A 15,990-nucleotide genomic window follows, 5' to 3' on the forward strand; every position below is an offset into this window, starting at 1 on the left:
AAATGTTGGGAAAGTTATATTCACCAATGGCTTCAAAATTAATTTAGTATAGTATTCATGTCTAGATGAAAATATGTTCTATTTCTAACGAGTTTCTTTGCTAATGCTGAATACTTTGTTCCATTTCTGCTGCAGTTAAAATTGCTCTTCTGTATCAAACTGATATCATCCAATTTTCTATATCGCCTTAATTGAATGCAATATCAATTGCTTTGATAGTTCAATGTTCTGCTACATAGTATTGTGTTCCAGATCAAAGAAATGGTTCCGCAGCATTTCATTCAGGTCTGTACCCACTGTAATGCGCCTCAGCAAAAGTTACTGTTCTTGTGCAATGGAGCAGAGCGCAACATGGCATTGACATAGGGACCATCGTGGCACGGTTCAGCACCCTTTTCTGTTCTAAACATTAGATGTGGCATATAGTTCTTAATCATACATTGGCGTTTTTATGAGTATAATTTCCCTCTCTGTTTGGCTCTCGTTTCTAACCATTGTTGAATCATTTGAATCTGTGCCAAGTCCCCTGTGCTTCTTTGTCGACATTGTTGCCACTCATTGCTCTGATCTTTTCGAAACTACCCGCTTCCTACGAGAGAGTTCTCTCTCTCTCTCTCTCTCTCACTTTCTTTCTCCCTCTATCACATTTGTTATAGATCCTACTCTCTCTTCAATCGGCTAATCTACATATTCATTTGTACAACTGATGGCTAAAGTGTGATAAGTAATTATTGAAATGAAGGAATTTTCCTCTTTTGATCAAATTATGTTTACTCACAACAGATAATATCCAAGAAACTTAATAGTGCACACATGCTTGAAGTGGTGGTATGATATTTGTTTGTCAGATATTTGAACAGAGGCACGAATACTGAACAATTGATAAATGGATGTCGTGAAGATTTATTGGTCATTGTGTTAGTTTTCAAAAAGGAACATTAATTCTTAGACTTACATTCTACAGTGATGTACATCCAGCTCTTTGCGGTGCCATGTTTATTGCTTGCCTCACACTGGTATTCTCCATCATCCTCATATTTTATGTCAGGAAAGTTCTTCGTTAGCACATTGTTTGAATAGGAGCTGTTAATCGGTTCACCGTCTTTCATCCATTGTAAATGAGACTCTGGTTTACTGCGTGTGATGCAGTATATGAACACGGAACCACCCTCCCTTACTGTCAATGAGCAATTAACCATTGGTTTTGAAGGTGGATCTGCCAAAGAGAAAGAGCACATTTTACAAATAACCATGTAAATTGTAGCACATTCGACCCTTATTGCCTGTGCTAGCGCTTTCATAGAAGCTGTCCACTATAACCCTACTTTAATCCCCTTTCCCATATCATTTCATAATCTTCTTTTTCAAATATCCACATGATTCTCTTTCTAATGTTGTAATGCTCTGTGTCTGGTTGGGAAATTATGCTATAACGTTGCAGGTTTCAATTTACGCGTGAATAAAACTTCTGATCATGCTTCCATTGATAATCTAGTCTCTAATCCCCCTCGATAGCCATTTGTAAACTAATGGGAGATGATATCAATTACATACAGTCTATAGGATAGAAACAAGTCATTCGGCCCAAATGGTCTATGTAGGTGTTTGTAGTCCACACGAGCCTCTTCCCACTCTGGTTACTTCTTTCCACCTTTTCCTTGTATCCCTCTATTCGCTTCGCCCTGATATTCGCACCAAGCCTCCCTTAAATGCATCGATGCTATCTGCTTTAACCACTTCATGTGGCAGCGAATTCTAAATACTCACCAGTCTTTGTGTAAAGAACTTCCTGCTAAATTCTTTATTTGATCTGTTGGTGACCATCTTATTTTTATGCCCCTTTGTATTCGACTCTCACAAGCAGAAACAGTTTCTCTACGTCCATCCTACCGAAACCCTTCATAATTTTAAAATGTCAGGTCCGCCTCTTAGTCCACTCTTTTCCAGAGGGAATAGCCTCAGCCAGAACAATCTTTCCCGATAGTTGCTTCATTTCAATTCTGGTAACATCCTTGAAAATCTTTACTGCACTATCTTCTGTGCGTCAATAACCCTTTTGTGGTATGGATACCAGTGGGGTGAAATTGAATATGGGAGGAGGCGCTAAACAGGCGGTATCCCATCGCTCGCCAGTTGTACGCCATGCCCGATATTAAGTTCCATTAACTTTACTAGAACTGAATGTCTGGTATGCCAACTAACGGGCAGCAAACGCGATCCCGCCTGTTTTGCGTCTCTGCTCATGTCCAATTTCATCCCAGGGAAGTGCACGGAGCACAGTTCATACTGATTTATGTATCCATATGCCCAGATGTTTCCATAGGCGCAAGTTATACAGTTATACAGGGCCTTGGTGAGACCACACCTGGAGTATTGTGCGCAGTTTTGGTCCGCTTACCTAAGAAAGGATATACTTGCCATAGAGGGAGTGCAGCGAAGGTTCACCAGACTGATTCCTGGGATGGCAGGACTGTCGTATGAGGAGAGATTGGGTCGACTCGGCCTGTATTCACTCGAGTTTAGAAGAATGAGAGGGGATCTCATTGAAACATATAAAATTCTGATAGGGCTAGACAGACTGGATGCAGGGAAGATGTTTACCCTGACTGGGGGGTCCAGAACGAGGGGTCACAGTCTCAGGATACGGGGTAGGACATTAGGACTGAGATGAGGAGAAATTTCTTCACTCAGAGGGTGGTGAACCTGTGGAATTCTCTACCACAGAAGGCAGTGGAGGCCAAGTCACTGAATATATTTAAGAAGGAGCTAGATAGATTTCTGGACACAAAAGGCATCAAGGGGTATGGGGAGAGAGCGGGAATATGGTATGGAGATAGAGGATCAGCCATGATCATATTGAATGGCGAAGTAGGCTCAAAGGGCGGAATGGCCTATTCCTGCTCCTATTTTCTATGTTTCTATGATGTCTTTGCTCCTGGATGTCATTTAGTTTCTTACTTTGCAAATGACCTCCTTATTCCTCCTACCAAAATGAATCATCTCACACTTCACTACATTGAATTGCACTGATTATTGATCCACCGACTCTGAAAGCCTGTTTATGTCTACGTGTATTTTGGTGCAGTCCTCCACACTATTATCTCTATGCCACAATGGTATCATTTGCAAACGTCCACACCATGGGGGTAAAATTGGTCTGTGGCAATAGTGCAAAATGAGTGATAGTGAATTGGCATCTCATTTTACACCTATTTATTTTCCAATGAAAGCTCTAAAACGGAATACCCATTCCTTGTTGCTTGTTTTGCGCCACCGATGCACGGCAAATTTACTCTCTATGCCTCCAATTCCTGATTTATATATGTAGGAAGCAACAGCTTCCCTAGCACGGATCTCTGAGGGTCATCACGTCCCACTTTCTGTTAATCTGAGAAACTTCCCTTAGCTCTCACCCTCTGTTTTGTAAACATTTTTCACCCATTCCGCTGATGAGCCCCCGATTCCACCCACCCTGACTGTTGTCGTCAGTCTGTTACATGGCACCCGATTAACAATCTGACAGGCCCACAGCGTGAAGGTTGGTAATTAGCTTTCTGTGTACCAGCCGATTGAATGGTTATTCCTACAGGACTGAAGAGTTTTACGGTCTCGTATAACCAATGATACAAGGGTGGCATGCACTCCCATCGGACCTGAGTATCCTTCTGGGTTGAACCCTGAACCCTGCACTGAATGACTCAGAGGTGGGCCTGCGACTGCCAAGCCAACTGCTCCACTCGTTTATTTAGACAAGCTGCTGCTTGCATAAATTTTTAACTGTTCTCTCAGTGGAAAAGGAGGACTAATCAAAATTTATAGGGGTGAAATTGGTCGTGTGGGTGGTGCCAAACGGGCGAAAGCAAATAGAAAGTCCGTTTCACACCCTGTCCAATTTTCTCCACAGCCCGTTTTTCCCCATGTGTTTTACAATTAAACTGCTTTAAAATACGATATTGTAATTCGGTAATTTCTACTTATCATTCACTTCTGTAAAAAATAAGAAAATCAATGCCATCATTTTTCAAAGGATTGAACGTATTTTGTACTCACATTCAACAGTAATGTTTATGGAGCTGACAGCAAACCCGTGTTTATTTGTAGCATTGCAGAAATACTGCCCTTCGTTCTCAAATGTAATGTTGGAAAATTCTGTCTTCAAAATATTGTTTGAAGACGTGTCGCTGACAATTGCACCGTCCTTTATCCATCCTAAGCTGGACTCTGGGTTACTTTGTGTTGAACAGAGAATGAATGCAGGTCTGCCCAACAGTATCACCGATGTGGAATTGGCCACAGGCTCGGTTGGTGGGTCTGCAATAGAGAGTGTAACAGAGCACTGTTAACATATGAAGACTGTTCTGGGCAAGTTTGTCTCCTCTGTTTTGACATACCACCTTTCGGCTTCATCATTAGCTCCTGATGAGACTTTCAACAATACACATATTTGAACACAAAGCCCAGAGAAGCGAGCTTCCAATATCTGCTCAGCAAAATACTCGAGCATATTTAGCCTGAAATTGGAAGAACTCCAATAACTCAGGGAACTTGAATTGAGGTTTAATTTGCAAAGGACGGAAAACAAATATTCCATTGTATATTATGTAGGGTTCACCAACATAACAAATAGTCATTCCACTCTAATTAATTAAGAGGCACTTTGGGTTGATTCTGAAAGACTTCAAATGATGGGATATAAATACAAGCTCTTTCTTACTATAAGAACATAAGAAATAGGAGCAGGAGTAGGCCATCCGGCCCCTCAAGCCTACTCCACCAATCAACAAGATCATGGCTGATCGTCTACCTCAACGCCATTTTCCTGCACCATCCCCATATCACTTGATGTCTTTAATATCTAGAAATCTATCGATCTCTTTGAATATATTCAATGACTGAACCTCCACAGCGCCCTGGGGTAAAATTTCCAAAGTTTCACCACCCTTTGAGTGAAGAAATTTCTCCTCATCTCAGTCCTAAATGGTCTAACCCTTATTCTGAGGCTGTGATCCCTGGCTCTGGACTCCCCAGCCAGGGGAAACATCCTCCCTGCATCTACCTGTCAATCCCTGTAAGAATTTTGTATGTTTCAATGAGATCATCTCTCATTCTTCTAAACTCTAGAGAATACAGGCCTAGTGTGCTCCATCTCTCCTCATACGACAATCCCACCATCCCAGGAATCAGTCTGGTGAATCTTCGTTGCACTCCCTCTATATCTGTCTATATCCCCTTGAAGCCTCTTTGCATTCTCCTTACAATTCACATTCCCACCTAGTTTTGTGTCATCAGCAAACTTGGTAATATTACATTTTGTCCCCTCGTCCAAATCATTGTGAATAGTGACTAGCTGGGGCCCAAGCACCGATCCCTGTAGTACCCCACTAGTCACAGTCTGCCAACCTGAGAAAGACCCGTTTATTCCTACTCTCTGATTTCTGTCTGTTAACCAATTCCCAATCCATGCCAGTATATTACTCCCAATTCCATGTGCTCTAACTTTGTTCACCAACCTCCTGTGCGGGACCTTATCGAAAGTCTTCTGAAAATCCAAATACACCACATCCACTGGTTCCCCCCTATCTATTCTACCAGTTACATCCTGAAAGAAGTCCAATAGGTTTGTCAAACATCATTTCGCTTTGATAAATCGATGTTGACTCTGCCAAATCCTATTATTATTTTCTAAGAGCTCTGTTATCACATCCTTAATAATAGATTCTAGCATTTTCCCTACTACTGACGTCAGGCGAACAATTCTGTACTTCCCTGTTTTCTCTCTCCCTCCTTCTTCATTTTACGAGTTCTCTCACTCGTTCTTCTTCTTTCTTTCTTCCTTTCTGTCTTTCTTTCATTCGTTCTTTCTTTCTTTCTCTCTTTCCTTCTTTCTTCCTTCTTGTCTTTTTTTTCCTCCCCCATGCTCTACTTCACCCTAAGACCGTACTTACCTCGGCAGACCGTATATTATATAACCATAGAATGTTAGTTCTCATCCCTTGCAAATAAAATTTCAGTGTAAGGGCCCTGAAAGACCTGGGAGTAGACCTGTTCTCTAATAGCGCTAGTGACTATTTAAACCTGCTCCTCTGATTGTAATAACATGGCAGCATGTGGCGCTATTGGAAATGACAGATTGATACCATCAACTCCCGAGTTAAAGCAACAGAGCCAGCTATGTTTGCCGTTATCAACTTTCATGATTGGTTACCGACTGTGATCTGTTATCTTTGTCAGTTTCTATTAAAATCTTTAATAAACTATTTTCTGTAAAACTTCTAGCTGTGAAGTTAGATTTTACTCTGTTATTTATTTAAATCCATTATACTTGTAGTCTGCCACCAATATTGGAGAGGCCCTTTTTCGGGTTCCCCCTATGATCCTGAATTTAATCCAAAAAACAGAGGCCCATAGAACTCCTTCGCCATTGCCCTAAGTGAGATGGGCAGAAATCATCGGCCAGCAGTACAATTGCCATCTGCTGACTGCAATCGGCATTCCACAGATACTGATTTCAGATCGGGATGATGCAGCATAATTGTAGCCTTAACTGACACGAGGCACAGGGGACGAAAGTGAATCCAGCAAATTTTCATATAATTACATCACATTGTTCCTATTTCATTCTTCCTGTCTACGGAGGCGGTGGATTAATTATACATTCCTACTGTTGAGGCACTTTCAGTCGTAAAGAGAAGTGGTTTGCACTTTCCTATGCAGACAAGCGAACAACACTTACACTGGACGTCCAATGTAATCATTTCTTGAACCCCGTGTGGGTGTCCTCCAAGCTGAATCTCACAGCCAATCATTTTACGGTCATGCTGACGCAAGGCTGTAAATATTAGCACAGAGGAAACTTTCTGTGATCCTTTCCAAACCGGATTGTCGAAACCCCTGTCGATGTCTTTACGTTCAGTGGTCAAATTCGCAGCAGTCAATTCGCTGACCATAATCCATTTTAGATCAATTCTGGCATCAGGGCAACTGTGAACCAGCGAACACGTTACGCTCGCTGCTTGTCCAGCAGTGATTTCTTCGGACACTGATATACTGGGCTTCTCTATAAGATGAGAAGCAAAAGGGATGTTAATGTTGCGTTAAACGGAATGATATTCATTTTTAATAGGAAGCACAGGATCGAATGTATTGAGATAACGCCGAGATCCCTTTTACCAGACAACCCATGGGGAAGCTGAACTGCTGATTTCTATTCCCACCAAAAATCACTAACGGATACTTTTGCCAATCTTAGGATGCAATCAGTTACTACACGAAACCATTCAGCAATCTCACGGACACATAGTGACAATGGGGAAAGTCCGCGCTGTGTCTGAAATTTCACCGACACTCAGTTGCCACTGGAAACTTCCCCACTCTGTCTGCGGTCTCAGTGTCACATAGCTACGGTGCCAACTCTTCCTGTTCTGTCCCTGATCTCACTCGAACACAACCAACATTAGACCGACAACTGGAAGTTAGCTTTTAGCCTTCATACTTGGCGACAGGTTGCTGCAGAGGGTTCAGTGTATTAAAGCTCACGTATGATGCGGTCCAGGCTTAACATTGGAAGATAAGAACAACAGAAGCCCATCGAGACCCTCGAGCCTGGTCGAGACCCCCGGCCCAACCATCCAGCCTGAAGGGTTGAAAGGCATCTTGCTTTCCCAGCAATAATTGATATGAGGACAGGCAGTTTGAATCCAGCTTACAGTAGAATATCACCTCACAAATCTGTCCCAATTTGATGGCAAATTGAAGGGTCAGTAGGATGGTAGGATAAAGATGGAATATCTCGTAGAATGCCGTGCAGACAAATCTATTTTCAGGTTAGACTTCACACATTGCTGGGACAGAGTAGAGGGGCATCTATTCTATCTCTCATACCTGCTTCTACTGACCTTTGGACTCTAGTGGAATCAAGGGATATGGGGATCGAGTGGGAAAATGGCGTTAAGGTCGAAGATCAGCCATGATCTAATTGAATGACGGAGCAGGCTCGAAGGGCCCTATGGCCTGGTCCTGCTCCTATTTCTTATATTCTTATGACCTGCAATATTTCTTGTTGACGCTTGGTGCCTGAAATTGAATGTCTCCGATCGTCCAACACTGACATCCCTCATCTGATGGAACGCCAATCCTCCTAATTGACTAGTCTCACACGTCCAATTCATATGTTAGAACAAAATGCAAATATTGTGAACTTGCTTTCCTTGTCGAATGGAATGCATAAAATGGAACGTGGACACAAACCAATCATGATTTCGTGTCCATTATACATTAATGGACCGAAATTCGAGAGAGGGCGTCCGTTTGATTTTCCCATACACTCCCGCATCGGGCAAGGCTCTGATTTGGGAATGACCATTTGTACAAATTATCCTTATATCTATATAAAATAGATGAATCATTTTACCTAAGGTCCCTATACTGCTATTTTTTTTTCTTTGGTCTCTTTTTAAAATTTATATTCACATTTTCCTTATATAACTGACATTTGCATTTGGGAATAGAAGCCATTTCAATTCTAGTAGGCTAAAAACGGGTAGTGGTTATGTTGCTGGACTACTAATCCAGAGGCCTGGAGCAATAATTCAGATGAAAGTGAGTACAAACCCCATTATGGCAGTTTTAGAATTTTTAAATACAATTTCACAAAGCAAAGTTTGGAAATAAAAAAGCTGCTCTCAGTAAAAGTGACCATAAACTCCCAATCGGTTCACTAATGTCTATAAGACCATAAGAGATAGGAGCAGGAGTAGGCCATTCGGCCCCTCGAGCCTGCTCCGCCATTTAATGAGATCATGGCTGATTTGATTTTTACCTCAACTCCACTTTCCCGCCCTTTCCCCATATCCTTTGACTCCCTTGCTGATCAAACATTTGTCTAACTCAGCCTTGAATGTATTCAATGACTCAGCCTCCACAGCTTTTTGGGGTAAGGAATTCCAAAGATTCACCACCCTCTCGGAGACGTAATTCCTCTTCATTTCCGTCTTAAGCGGGCGACCCCTTATTCTGAGACTATTCCCCCTAGTTTTAGATTTCCCCATTGAAGACGGAAACCTATCGCCTGGCCAATATGTGACTCCTGACCCACATCAACGTGGTTGACTCTTAACTGCCTTGTGAAATGGCCTGGCAAACCACTCGTCTCTCTCAAACTGCTGCAAAGCCTATTGAGCTAACAACATTGTGGGAGCACCTTCACCACACGGGGTTGCAGTGGTCCAGGAAGAAGTCCCGCAAAAACCTTCTCAAGGGGCAACTACGAATGGACAATAAATGCCGGCCTTACCAGTGAAGCCCACGTCCTAAGAATTATTTGGTTTTTAAATTGAAAACAGCACTGAGTGAAAAGTAAGAAATGAAAACTCACCAAAAACGGAAAGAAAGACGGGATCAGAGCGATGCCTTTTGCCGTCGAATGTTGCTGTGACGTAATATTCACCCCGATCTTCATTGCTGACGGGATGTATCCAAAAGGAGCATCCCATTGAATTTTGGATCATCAACCCACTGCGATGTCGATATGCAGGGTCAACTGACTCTCGTCGTCTCGAATTGAAGAGGGTGGTGACTCCTGGTTCATTGGGGTTAAACCCTCCCTTTAACCACATCCAATTCATTCCAACCAATGAATGACCAGTGGTACAAGGAATCACCACACAGGAACCAACCAACACTGAGAGTTGTTTTGGCACCTGCACTGACCATTGTCCAATAAGAGCGGCTGTAGAAACAAATGAGAGTCGTTAAAAGATTTAAAGGATAGATGTCAAACTCACCACTCAGGGCGGAAAACTGGCGCCGTGTGTCGTCCACCCCTTGTAGAAACCGGCCGATTTTAATTTCCATTAGAAATGAAAATCAGGTGCTTTCTCTCACAGGCAGCAAATCCGCAACGCTATTTTCATGCCCCGGCACAAGATGAAATTCGACCCCCCTGTTCTTTATGTTAAATGTAATTATATTTTAAAAAATCCTGGGCATGAATGGCATTAAATGAAAGAGAGTGAATCACCCTCTAGGAGGCTTCCGATTTGTTTTTAAAATGGCGGTTTGAACAAATACTTGCAAGACCTTTAAGGTAGAAAAACATCACAGACGTGGGGGTCAATTTTCAACTGGCTCTTTCTTCGCCTTGTGCATTCACCCCTCTCTCTCGCTCTCCCTCAGAGGCGATCATTTTAATTTTGAGCCATGGTGTAAATCTGTTGATATCGGAAGGACCGATTTCCATTGATCTCAATGTGATGGTGAGTTGGATCGAATCAAAGGTCACATAAAGGTCTCGGAGGACCAGGGGGAACAATGCATCATGACATGTCAATTGCGAGTGTTTAGGGCCATTTTTATGTTGTGGGGGGTGAGGGGAGGGGAATTGAAACAGGAACATACTGTAGAACAATTACAACTTGGTAAAGCAGCAATTGGGAATGAATTATCGTTGTGTGATCTCTCAGGTCCTGTAAAGTGTTAATTAACTTTGCTGAACATATTCTATCTTGAACTTAATAATAGCTAACTTATCAAAGAACTCTTTCAGAGAATTTGGCTTGTGTTAGTTCCAACATTAGAAATCTCCACTCTTTTTTGAGGATGTTGTTGTAACACAATGAAAGCAGGATACCTCCTCTCCCTCAAGACAAGGTAAGCCTTGGCGTTTGGCCAACCCGATTAATGTAGATTGCACATTCGTTTTAAAAGGAATAGGAGAAGACCTGTCCTCAAAAAGCAGAACAAATCCAATCCGGCCAATTACCGCCCCATCAGTCTACTCTCAATCATCAGCAAAGTGATGGAAGGTGTCATCGACAGTGCTATCAAGCGGCACTTACTCACCAATAACCTGCTCACCGATGCTCAGTTTGGGTTCTGCCAGGACCACTCGGCTCCAGACCTCATTACAGCCTTGGTCCAAACATGGACAAAAGAGCTGAATTCCAGAGGTGAGGTGAGAGTGACTGCCCATGACATCAAGGCAGCATTTGACCGAGTGTGGCACCAAGAAGCCCGAGTAAAATTGAAGTCAATGGGAATTAGGGGGAAAACCCTCCAGTGGCTGAAGTCATACCTCGCTCAAAAGAAGATGGTAGTGGTTGTTGGAGGCCAATCATCTCAGCCCCAGGACATTGCTGCAGGAGTTCCTCAGGGCAGTGTCCTAGGCCGAACTATCGTCAGCTGCTTCATCAATGACCTTCCCTCCATCATAAGGTCAGAAATGGGGATGTTCACTGATGATTGCACAATGTTCAGTTCCATTCGAAACCTCTCAAATAATGAAGCAGTCCGAGCCTGCATGCAGCAAGACCTGGACAACATCCAGGCTTGGGTTCATAAGTGGCAAGTAACATTCGCGCCAGATAAGTGCCAGGCAATGACCATCTCCAGCAAGAGAGAGTCCAACCACCTCCCCTTGACATTCAACGGCAATACCATTGCCGAATTCCCCACCATCAACATCCTGGTTGTCACCATTGACCGGAATCTTAACTGGACCAGCCATACTGTGGCTGCAAGAGCAGGTCAGAGGCTGGGTATTCTGCGGCGAGTGACTCACCTCCTGACTCCACAAAGCCTTTCCACCATCTACAAGGCACAAGTCAGGAGTGTGATGGAATACTCTCCACTTGTCTGGATGAGTGCAGCTCCAACAACACTCAAGAAGCTCGACACCATCCAGGACAAAGCAGCCCGCTTGATTGGCACCCCATCCACCAACCTAAACATTCACTCCCTTCACCACCGGCGCACTGTGGCTGCAGTGTGTACCATCCACAGGATGCACTGCAGCAACTCGCCAAGGCTTCTTCAACAGCACCTCCCAAACCCACGACCTCTACCACCTAGGACAAGGACAGCAGGCACATGGGAACAACACCACCTGCACGTTCCCCCCCAAGTCACATACCATCCCGACTTGGAAATATATTGCCGTTCCTTCATGGTCGCAAGGTCAAAATCCTGGAACTCCCTTCCCAACAGCACTGTGGGAGAACCTTCACCATACGGATGCAGCGGTTGAAGAAGGCGGCTCACCACCACCTTCTCAAGGGCAGTTAGGGATGGGCAATAAATGGCGGCCTCGCCAGGGACGCCCACATCTCATGAACGAATAAAAAAAACTGACGGCGGGGATTAGCGTGGCAGACCCGAGTAGGATTGTCACCCACATGGTAATGGATGGAGGAGGCATTTACTGACTGTCGTGAAAGAGAGGATATTTAAATATGTTAATGCTGTCGATAGAACCTCTACTTAGAGTCTTTCTACAAACTCCGCTCCCTCTGCCAAATATTGAAAACCAGTGGGCGGGGCCTGGCAAGGAGGCACTCGGCCGGAGATTAGTGCGGAAAGCAACGGGCAGAACGGCCCAGGCGCTAGTTTAATCTAATATCTAAAGGACCAACTGGGAGTGGGTGTTGGGCGGAGGCCACATGCTGCCCAGCAGCACTGGAGCAAATTCCCACCGACCCCCAATCCCCTGATCTGCCGAAAAATAAGCGGGGCGTGGGTGGACGTGCGTGTAGAAAGCTCCAGCCCGGCATCTGTAAGCTGACTGGGTTTCCCTCCACTATATCAAGTCGCATTACTTCAACTCTGGTGGATTTAGTGAAGAAAAAAATACATAACGTACCTTCGATAAACCGCAGGGCAACGAGGAAGAAAAATGCAAAGCACTTCATGGGATGTTGGCATGAACAATCAATTTTCGGTGTAACGGAGCTAGACTGACAAGGTTCTCAAGGACTTTGGGGAGGCCGGTGTTAAACAGTCCATACAACGTCAGTTTACCCACTCGGAACTGTGCACTGACGGTGCCTCCTGCAAACGCTGCACAGACTCCCCTTGCACTGCAAAGACGTCAATTGGGAAAATGAATCAGAATGTTTGAAATGCGGAAGTGGGCCTGGATTCCCCTGCCACGTGTTATACCAGGGGTAAAAAGTGTTGAGACAGAAGGTCCGACTTCCTCTATTCTCTTATTCAGGGTGCACACATGCGGGTTAAATCTCGGGCAAAAAGTTCTTTCTACGTTAATTTTACAAGGACTTACGATAAATATGTCAGTGCTTCTAAAAATCTATTTTAGAAAATACACAACAAATAACTCCCGCCTCTCCCTGGAGCTCTCGGCTTCACATGAACCCAGAGTCTTTATTTGTGATTGTGGCATTTGTTGTTAAACTACCAACATTGAAATGACAAAACTCTGCATCTCAGCGTCTTGTAATCATTCTGGGCGACCAATACACCGGGAATAAAACACATCAACCGCTGTATTAGATTCCAGCCTGTAACTGACTCCCGGGTATCTGTTATTCTATATATAAACTCCCCGAACCCCTCGATTAGATCCAGCCTGTAACTGACTCCCGGGTATCTGTTATTCTATATATAACCCCCCCGAACCCCTCGATTAGATTCCAGCCTGTAACTCACTCCCGGGTATCTGTTATTCTATATATAAACCTGCCCAAACCCCTCGATTAGATTCCAGTCTGTAACTCACTCCCGGGTATCTGTTATTCTATATATAAACCTGCCCAAACCCCTCGATTAGATTCCAGTCTGTAACTCACTCCCGGGTATCTGTCATTCTATATATAAACCACCCGAACCCCTCGATTATATTCCAGCCTGAAACTGACTCCTGGGTCTCTTTTATTCTGTATATAAACCCCCTGAACCCCTCGATTAGATTCCAGGCTGTAACTCACTCCCGAGTATCTGTTATTCTATATATAAACCCCCCTAACCCCTCGATTAGATTCCAGCCTGTAACTCACTCCCGAGTCTCTGTTATTCTATATATAAACCACTCAAACCGCTCGATCAGATTCCAGCCTCTAAACCACTGTCAGGTTTTTATTAATTTGCATATAATCCTTTCGAAACTCTTCATTAGGTTTCAGTTTGCGACCTACACTTAGTTGTCCGTTTTTCTATATTTAAACAATCCAAACTCCTAGATTGGATCCATTCACTAATACCCGTGGCTGGTATCCAGGCTAAAACTCAACTGCTTTGGATTTCACTGGAAATATGAATTGGAGGTAATCTTCAGGAACCTTTAATTGTGTCAGTGTACACAGCACCCAGTGCCTCTATTGTCTGTTACTCTTAAAACAGTCCCAGTTCAACAGCGCTACTGCAAAAGCTTGAAGTTTGAATTTGTTCGCGCTTTTGTCGCCTCCCTCTGAATTGCTGACAGTTTCATCCTGAATTAAAGATGACCCATTTTGATCTTTGCACCCAGTCCCTATCCTAACCTGCATGGCACTGCTCAAACTCTTCATATCAAATCCTTACAGCCACCAACGAGACTAGATTCAGTCACATATTACACGGTTTGTTTGTAACTGGTCTATGTAGGGGAGGTAAAAATTGTTAATCTCACTTTGCAGTTCCAGTGTCCCTCTGCCACAATATTAAAATACATGTGTTCCTTTGCTCCATTCAGACTATTAATGAGTTAAAGTAATCTACACACTTCTCCTTGGTATAATGTTGATTCCGCATTTCCAACATACAGCGAACCAAGGTTTCCTGTTGAAACGTCAAATCCAAAATTATAATCGATGAGCTCAAAGTTTCGTTCAAGTGACACAGACGGAGTTCTTCTTTTTGGTTAACCGAGTTTTGTGTGCATGCCACGAAATGGAAATTTGCAAGCCTTGAAATAGTATTGCATGATAACAATGTACAAATAAAGACCTGGTTTTGAAATGGTACTGTTTGATGGTTGTGCACGAATAATTTGCTAGCATTAGAATAAAACAGTGTGATATTAACTTAGAAATACTAAGCTAGCCTTCAAATGATGGTGTGTGACCATAGTACACAAATACACAACTTGAAATGACTCTGTGATAATCGGTAGACACGACAAACTGGTCTTCAAATGTCACTGGGTCGGAATAGCATAGGGATACTATTGAAAATACAATGGGGTAGATTTTTAACTGGAGCACGGGATGGATATTGGCGTTGCCGATTGACCGCCGGTTATAAAACCACTGAATTTTAATTTCCATTAATTATAATGGAATTACAGCACTTTATATAACGGGCGGCTGAACCACAACCTGCAGTGCATTATGCTATCATCTACCAATCTATCTATCTATCTATCTATCTATCTATCTATCTATCTATTTATCTATATATCTAACTATCTATCTATCTATCTACCTATATATCCACCCAGCTATCTATCTATTGCTTATCTATCTATCTATCTATCTATCTATCTATCTATCTATCTATCTATCTATCTATCTATCTATCCATTTATGTATTTATCTACCTGTCTGTCATTCTGTCTATCCATTTTGTCTGACTGCTGGTTTACTTCCATATTGTAAGGTGATTTCCCTTTCCAAAAAAGTTGAATTTTGAAATCAAACAATACATCATTGAGAGAAGCAAAAAGGAAAGGAGGGAATGCAGACCGGCGAAATAGGCTGTGGGAGAGGGAATTGTGACTTTTCAACATCCTCCATTGCGAGAGAGTATGGGAGGGGAGGCAGTGGATGTCCGGTTAAGAGTGACGTGAATAACACGCATACAACTGCCGAGCAATGACCATCTCCAACAAGACAGAGTCTAACCACCTGAACTTGACTTTCAACAGCATTACCATCGCCGAACCCCCACCATCAACATCCTGGGGGTCACCATTGACCAGAAACTTAACTGGACCGGCCACATAAATAATATGGCTACAGGAGCAGGTCAGAGGCTGGGTATTCTGCGGCGAGTGACTCACCTCCTGACTCCCCAAAGCCTTTCCACCATCTACAAGGCACAAGTCAGGAGTGTGATGGAATACTCTCCACTTGCCTGGATGAGTGCAGCTCGAACAACACTCAAGAAGCTTGACACCATCCAGGAAAAAGCAGCCCGCTTGATTGGCACCCCATCCACCACCCTAAACATTCACTCCCTCCACCACCGGCGCACTGCGGCTGCAGTGTGTACCATCTACAA

The 15,990-nt window shown here is 43.4% G+C and overlaps 1 protein-coding gene across 1 annotated transcript in view; it reads right to left on the reverse strand.

Annotated features, from left to right (window-relative positions):
• The window catches only part of LOC137306132 (uncharacterized), a 61,567-nt gene that overhangs the window by 7,919 nt on the left and 37,658 nt on the right, over positions 1-15,990 (reverse strand). The window contains exons 12-16 of the mRNA XM_067975191.1: positions 12,635-12,739; positions 9,374-9,727; positions 6,734-7,057; positions 4,051-4,311; positions 956-1,216 (exon numbers count right to left, since the gene is read on the reverse strand). Coding sequence (XP_067831292.1) covers positions 956-1,216; positions 4,051-4,311; positions 6,734-7,057; positions 9,374-9,727; positions 12,635-12,739 — 1,305 coding nt within the window. The remainder of the gene's footprint in view (positions 1-955; positions 1,217-4,050; positions 4,312-6,733; positions 7,058-9,373; positions 9,728-12,634; positions 12,740-15,990) is intronic.

The sequence above is a fragment of the Heptranchias perlo genome, chromosome 42 (genome assembly GCF_035084215.1).
Source record: "Heptranchias perlo isolate sHepPer1 chromosome 42, sHepPer1.hap1, whole genome shotgun sequence".
NCBI lineage: Eukaryota > Metazoa > Chordata > Chondrichthyes > Hexanchiformes > Hexanchidae > Heptranchias > Heptranchias perlo.